Source organism: Suillus subalutaceus (genome assembly GCF_016647625.1).
Source record: "Suillus subalutaceus strain FC151 chromosome Unknown DFJ58scaffold_121, whole genome shotgun sequence".
Classification (NCBI taxonomy): domain Eukaryota; kingdom Fungi; phylum Basidiomycota; class Agaricomycetes; order Boletales; family Suillaceae; genus Suillus; species Suillus subalutaceus.
The window spans coordinates 1-6,891 of NW_024540370.1; the positions used below are offsets into that span (position 1 = coordinate 1).

The 6,891-nt window shown below is 46.6% G+C and overlaps 2 protein-coding genes across 2 annotated transcripts; both read right to left on the reverse strand.

Annotated features, from left to right (window-relative positions):
- Positions 1-227: 227 nt before the first annotated feature.
- On the reverse strand, positions 228-1,346 carry DFJ58DRAFT_807252 (uncharacterized protein). Its single transcript, XM_041391231.1, has 5 exons — positions 1,089-1,346; positions 887-965; positions 714-819; positions 549-650; positions 228-495 (listed from the first exon to the last, which is right to left on the reverse strand). Exons 1-5 carry the CDS (start codon positions 1,288-1,290, stop codon positions 262-264), a joined length of 723 nt encoding a protein of 240 aa, XP_041239660.1. The 5' UTR covers positions 1,291-1,346; the 3' UTR covers positions 228-261.
- A 407-nt stretch (positions 1,347-1,753) lies between these two features.
- On the reverse strand, positions 1,754-5,969 carry DFJ58DRAFT_67668 (P-loop containing nucleoside triphosphate hydrolase protein). Its single transcript, XM_041383124.1, has 28 exons — positions 5,742-5,969; positions 5,605-5,695; positions 5,539-5,552; positions 5,425-5,484; positions 5,335-5,375; positions 5,241-5,276; positions 5,161-5,194; positions 5,092-5,106; positions 4,962-5,038; positions 4,862-4,910; positions 4,711-4,802; positions 4,645-4,659; positions 4,484-4,587; positions 4,116-4,403; positions 3,992-4,061; positions 3,894-3,943; positions 3,805-3,842; positions 3,724-3,741; positions 3,646-3,668; positions 3,572-3,596; positions 3,394-3,515; positions 3,306-3,347; positions 3,171-3,251; positions 2,853-3,117; positions 2,515-2,799; positions 2,398-2,462; positions 2,222-2,346; positions 1,754-2,168 (listed from the first exon to the last, which is right to left on the reverse strand). The coding sequence occupies exons 1-28, from the start codon at positions 5,761-5,763 to the stop codon at positions 1,916-1,918; spliced, it is 2,400 nt and encodes a 799-aa protein (XP_041239661.1). The 5' UTR covers positions 5,764-5,969; the 3' UTR covers positions 1,754-1,915.
- Positions 5,970-6,891: the final 922 nt, after the last annotated feature.

Below are 6,891 nucleotides of genomic sequence, written 5' to 3' on the forward strand. Positions count from 1 at the left end.
CATCAGTAAGTATGTTACAGGTGGAGTGCTGGAATGCAGGAAACCGAACGTGAGATTTTTGCCTCCAGCCTGGGCCCTGCATTAGTTGTTCCCAGAGGTCTCGACTATCTGTGCTTATCTATGTGGGTGGGGAGAGTGCGATCATAAAACGGTGGGCTCTGCGCATGGTCGGGAGGATAATCCCTTCCTTTCTTGCGCTGAGTGAATCATGCGCGGAACCACACTGACGGCGGTCAAGTTGAAACGACGGTGTGCGAGATATCACAGGTCTTTGGTGGGGGCAACGACAGGCTCGCCGGTCTTCGCATTCCAGATGCAAATTGTATTGAACCCGCCTGATGCGATTATGTCACCCGCAGGTGAATATACAAGAGATTCCACCCCTTCCTGCGCCGACCAAAGTTCATTTACGGGAAAACCGTAGCGATCGGCTATGAGCGCACGTGCGTCATCGAGTATGACCCGACGATGCAGAGCATCCAGCATGGTGGAATGCTGGAATAAAAATCAGTAGGAACTAGTACATGGCATTGAAATTGAGCACTTACGTGCTGCAGGGTGGCGTTCATCTTTTGGACTGAAGCCGATAGTTCTGCATTTGCAGCCAATAATTCTGCAAGGTCTTTGATCCGCTTGGCTTGCTCGTTGTTCTGTTATCTCGTCAGCTTCAAGATGCTCGTTTAATTGCCCCACAAATTACTACTAATGCATACCTGTTTAGTCATTGAAGCTTTACGGTCATTTATCTGGCCCGTAAGTTCATCGAGCATGCGATCCATCTCCTTGAGCAGCGAGGCATTATTGTCGACCGCTGACCCGCTCGCCACTGAACCGATTCATATTGTTGAGTACATAAGCGACTCGTGATATTGAAACTACTAGGTACCTTTTTTTCGTTTGCGTCGAGAAGACTTTGACAATGTCTGCACCTTGTTTTCCTCCAACTGCGCCAAATTTTCCTCGTTCTTGTTGAAAACCACGCGGAATGTATGACTTTGCGGAATGCTGAAATGCATGGTGAGGGGTTTGCCCGATTGCGGGATTAAGAGTGTTGAGACGGGTTTTTGTCGATCCATGTCCCCGTCAACTAGCTATGAGAAGATCAAGTGGTCCTAATTTGTTCGAGGAAAAAGGCTTGATGAGCTCGTTGTATGCGGTGGTCAGTTGCTGATGCAACTGGAAGATGACATCTTCAATAGGAGTCTCTTCTGACACCTCCAGCGCACATGACAAACTGGGGTCCACGAGGACATTATTGCGAAAGGGGGGAAAGAGGATACGGATCGACATACATACTTATATATGTTAGAACTTTCGGAAGGTGTGATACCGGGTGTCGTTTGAAATTCAACAAGGTTTTAATTAACAATCCTAGTATCCTAGATGTCCACTAGAGTTTGTGCATTTTTGGGGAAACGTCTATTACTCCACAATATTCACAAACATAAAAATTGGTTCTTTGGCAGTTCGATAGCCTGACATCGAAAGTACAACATCTACCATTTTTATTTTTATTCGAAAATCGACGTGTTGAGTCCGGCGGAGAGTTACCGCGCAGAAAAGTGCAGCCTGGCATTTTCCACATGTGTTAACCCGGTACTAGCTCACATTTGTTACACGGAGTCTCTGTGTTCATTGACATCACTTGGATACAGCTACCCTACGCAGTATCACAGCTTGAGCGAAAAGATTCTAATGCGACGACCGGTTATTAAGTCTGGTTTATCTTTCCATTTCAACGCTGGGCGTTGGGGAAGTGGGCCTGCCGGCGCTGAATGTGAGGCGACTACTTGTGAAGATCGACTCTATACCAGGCCTTGCTAGATCGAGGAAACTACGGGTATGGTACGATCTCTGTTTTATCACTGTGGAATCATCGCGTGTTCTCCAAGCCCATACAGGCGAGAGATAAAGATCACGGGGCTTTTCTTTTACCAGCCTTTCTCCAGCCACTGCAGATGTTCCTCAACAATCCTATCATCTCAATAGCTTCCTCTTCATCATCATCATAATGAGCCGCGTCGATCGGCCAAAGGCTTTCCCTGTGCTCCATGAGCTTGACCACATGCAATTTTGCCGTTGCTCTCTGGTTGTAACCAGACTCCGTGGCAGACATTGTGTGCACAGAGTACTCTATGTGCTTAGCGGCTTCTGCCAAGAGTAGATGTCTAGGTCGGTGATAATCGTCAGGATGGGCACTTTGTGAATACATGAGAGGTACCTTGCTTCGGCATTGGACGGAGCGTTGCTCAGATTGACCCACAACCCTTCATCGCTATCGTCCCAGCGGAGAATTCTGTGTAAAGCCTGTCTAATAGTGCGGAAGACTTCTTTCCTTGCTCGTTCCTAAGCGATATCGTTCATCATTTTAGTGCGCTATGCAGGATTTCGACTTACGGGTATTTTCTTGGAGATCATCGCTTCCAGTTCAATATCAATCTCGGGCAGGTCTATCTGAGGTTCTGAAAGATAGTGTTATTTAAAGCTTCTTCATGTGCTCACGTTCGGACATACCATCATCGAGGGAAACACCACTACCTTGCCCAAAGTCCATAGGTTCCTCTTCCAGGACATCGTCTTGCAGCAGCTCGTCTCCCGGATGTCGAGCAGAATTAAAGCAAACCTCGACGACTTCAATCTCGTCATTGCCGTGATTTTGTTCTTCACCTTTTTGGGTGGTTTGCTGAGCATCCGAAGACTCTATAGCACGCGCTTCTTGAGGAGGTTGTTTGAACGGCACCCTAAATGGTGTTTTGAATGGCTTCCTTAAGGTATCGACAGAACTATAAGGCTTCGTGACTATCATGGTGTCAGATGGACTCGAATTCAACATTGGAACGCGTATTGCTCACTCAATGCAGGCGGCAGTGCCTCTAGCTTTGCCTTCTTCATGGACGGACCTGCTGGACAGGCGTTGGGCCTTCTCAACCCAACACTTCTCGCCTGTCCAGGATTGTACTGACCAGGAGGAGGCTTTTGAGGCGCTGGACATGAACCATCGGCTTCGTCTTCGAACGCATCCGCGTTGAAGGAACGCGAGTGCGATAGTGCGGCAACGCGGTCCTCTGATGAGAGATTCTGTTTTCTGCGCAGGGCTTTATCAGGGTATTTGCATACCTAGGGTGCACTCTATCACGGTTTGCACTGAAGAAGGAACTCTGAAGACGCACATCACACATATTATCACAGTAGCTCTTGACGACCTCCTTGTCGCTCGTATCGATTTTTTCACCAAAATACTTGCAGATAGACTTGAATTGATTCAGATTAGATCGAGCCAATCTAGTGATAAGGATAAGACCAACCACGTGTCGACACATAGTTGCGTTTTCCGCATAGTTAATCAACTGGATCTCATGAGTTTTTTGACGCCAGCAAAGAAAAGTCACTTACTGCACTGAAGCTGTCAATAGATCTTTGACTGGGTTGCGGACCGTACATGGTGCTTGCTGCGTGTTGTCTCTTAGCATGGCTATCAGAAACTAGCTTGCGGAGGCGGAAGGCATCTTCACGAGCTATAAGTTGTATTCGAGTATCAGTTGTGTCCGTTAGCGAACAATGATGACCTTACAGTAATAGAGGACGCATTTTGATGGCTAGAGGAAAATAATCAGCAAGAGAAAGTTACACGAAAGACAAACTCACGCAGCCATCGCGGCCTGCTCGTCCTGTTTGGAAAACTCGTTAAAATAAGATGGGTGAACTAAGATAGTACTGCTATACCTGTCTCTTGATAATACCCTGAGCATGATATATGCTGCGGGTTAATGATACTCCGCACAGTATTTTATGAACGACACGCACCTTCGAAGCTTTTCGGAAGATCGTAGTGAATAATATAACTTAGTTATCAGCGTCAGTATCACGCAGACTCTCAAGTAGAGAGGGCTGACCGAACATCACTTTTATCAATCCCCATTCCGAAAGCGATGGTTGCGCACACCTAAGCAACATTTTAGAAGAGACGATTGACAAAACAGAGAGAACACACCACGTCAACACCACCATCACCATTTCCACCCGCTTCCCATTCGCTCAACGTCTTATCAAGCATGTGAGATCTTTACAAGCATAATCGCATCAGGGACCTCGCTTTAGAATCGCCTCATACGCACTTAATTCCGCGATGATATGGCCTGGCGCTGATTCCTTTTCCCCTTAGAAAGGCCGATAGTTCATCACACGCCGCGCGGGTACGACAGTAGATGATCCCAGAGCTCGGCCGGGCCCGACGACGGTGTAGGGTCATTACGAAATCGTATACGGCTGACATACGAGATAGGGAGTCAAGCGCCGCAGTGTATTTGATGTCATAGAATAAGTTGGCGCGATTAAAGGGGTGTGAAGCGGTAAACAGTCTTTCTTCGGACATCCTGAGGTTGCGTATAATATCTGTTTGAACACTAGAGCCATAATAACGCAAGTACCGAACGGCAAGGTCCTAATCAAGCAGGGGATAATGCATTCAATCTGACGGACATACCTCATGGTAGCAGTTGCTGTGAGGGCCATAATAGGTACTCCGTGGAATCGTTCCCGGAAAGAACCCAACTTGCGATATTCCTCACGGAAGTCGTGGCCCCACTCCTGCGGAGACGATTATTGTTAGTAAGTTCTGAAAGTGAGAAGTGCTACGATGCCCACAGAGATGCAGTGAGCCTGTGAATGAATGAATGAGCGGTTTTCACGCTGTCCGCAGACAGTGCCCACCTCATCCACAACCAGTCTGTTGAGTTCGCCTTCGGCATAAACGATTTCAAGAAGACGTGTCATTTCACGCGTACACAGTTTTTCAGGTGTGGCTGCTCGAAATTCTGATCAGCTCCCGTTGCATATGCTCTCTCGCGTTAAGCAAACTCACTATATAGAAGACGAGTTTGTGGTTTCCCTGATTCGAGGTCTTCAACGATCTATGGAACGCAACTCAGTAAACTCAGAATATACAAGAGCAGTAGCAATACCTGGTCTCGTTCACCCTTCGGTGTGTCCGATGTCCAAGAGACCGCCGGGAGTCCTTTGCGGCGCAAACTCGACACTTCTGTACAATCCGGTCCAGCGTCAGATGGAAAGACAAACAGGAACGCAACATACGGTTTTTCATCAAGGCTGGAGTAATGGGTCAGTTCATTAAACCAACCTCAATTGGCAGGTTTGACAGACCCAATAATGGCGAAACTACGATGGAGATGCCGAACTATGACGAAGTCAGCTCCTGTCAAGCAGTGGTTTTAAAAGCATACATTATCTGCGACTGCTGGAATCTGAAAGCACAGGCTCTGTAGATTGTAAGATGTAATGGACGATCTGTTGATATTCCGAGTCATTTGCAAATACCTTGCCCATTCCCGTCGGTGCTAATACAAAGACATCCAATCCTGTATGGCAGATGATTAATTGCTTTAACACAATTATGCCATGACTCACCGTGAATAGCGGCCTCGACAATTTCCTTTTGCTTCCCCTTGTACGCTGCATGACCGAAAGCTGATCATTGGTCGCCTCAGTGGCACCATGCAATGTCATTGACCGGAAACCTACTTTCTGTCAAGATTCTGCATAACATGTGAGAGGATACGATAAGAGCCGAACACATAACTGACGAACCTAGCACAGTTTGCCGCCTTCTCAGCTTCCTTTTCTGCCGCGAGATTTTGAAGGGTACCTGGGGGTACAAGTGAACAATCTTCCTCGGTGCCTAGAGAATATAAGTGATCTGCGTTGAATCTTGCTTCAGTTCATACCGAAGCTATAATCATAACTCATCGTTGGGGATACGTTTATGACAAGCACGGACGCGTTTGTGCGGTTTGGGTAACGGCAACGCGATCACGTGCGTGATAATGTCTTCAACCTGAGTCTGGACTCTAGTCTCTGAGGAATATTAATATCGGTATCAAACACAACTGCTAGACTCGTGACCAGTCGCCTTACACAGCAGCGACGAGGAGATGTGCTGGGTAATACTAATACAGTGTAAGGCGACTGGGAGCACTTTCCTCAAACAGAATACAGTACATTTTCTCCGATCTTTCCTATTTTAGTATGTAAATGACATTCCACCACAACTCTCACGACGAGACTACCCTTTTCAAGTTCGGCGTCAAATCCTATCTGTGGCGTACATCAATTGTATGTCTCTTGATCATATATGCAATACAGTCTACTGAAATACCCATGGTCAGATGCGTAAAGGATATAGCAGAATTAATACTGTATGAAGTTTACCCTACCTTTAATGGTAGCCCAAATCATGAAATGAAAAAATACATCTATGTACCCTGCCAGTCGTATGTATAGTCGTGAAATAGTGAAAAGAAATATGTCATCAACAGAAAGGGTCGTCTAAAGAAACAGTCATCCAAAGAAAGAAACTACACTGGCAGATCCGCTAGATCAGCTTGTTCGTTTACTACCATCATGGTCATGTTCACATCGTCAAGGTTTTCATCAAGGTGCGTACTCAGTTGAGCAGGATCTATGGGGTTGCCGTGTTTTGGTTGGGGTATGTGGTCCGTACTGCGGTCATAGAATATTGATACTGAAATCAATTGAATAGAGACAACGGCAAAGAGGAACCAAAATGCTGTGGCTCGTCCACATACTCATGGGAGCCCCCATGGATGGCCTCTGTCACGAGTTCCAAATACAAATCATTATTCTTTCTTAAACACTCGTAAGACACCCGTTAAGCGCCCGTCACAAGCGCCTGTCATTAGCGCTCAGTCAGCGTCTATACCTATAACCTTTACAAACCCTAACCCGAACTTCTCTATTCCATTAGCGCCCACTACTTCTATTTCCGACGTTCCTGATTTTGACTTCCTTACTCAAGCGATTAAGTCACGTGACTCCAGAACCTTCGAGAACCCTTGCACAGCCATCACACGTTCC

Coding starts and splice junctions, on each gene's coding strand:
- DFJ58DRAFT_807252 (XM_041391231.1), bottom strand. CDS start 1,290: ATGTCGATCCGTATCCTCTTTCCCCCCTTTCGCAATAATGTCCTCGTG. Junction 820..886: donor TCGACGCAAACGAAAAAAAG/GTACCTAGTAGT, acceptor TTCAGTGGCGAG/CGGGTCAGCGGTCGACAATA. Junction 496..548: donor TGAACGCCACCCTGCAGCAC/GTAAGTGCTCAA, acceptor TTTTTATTCCAG/CATTCCACCATGCTGGATGC.
- DFJ58DRAFT_67668 (XM_041383124.1), bottom strand. CDS start 5,763: ATGAGTTATGATTATAGCTTCG. Junction 4,404..4,483: donor ACAGCAACTGCTACCATGAG/GTATGTCCGTCA, acceptor TTATGGCTCTAG/TGTTCAAACAGATATTATAC. Junction 3,843..3,893: donor ATTGATAAAAGTGATGTTCG/GTCAGCCCTCTC, acceptor CTGATAACTAAG/TTATATTATTCACTACGATC.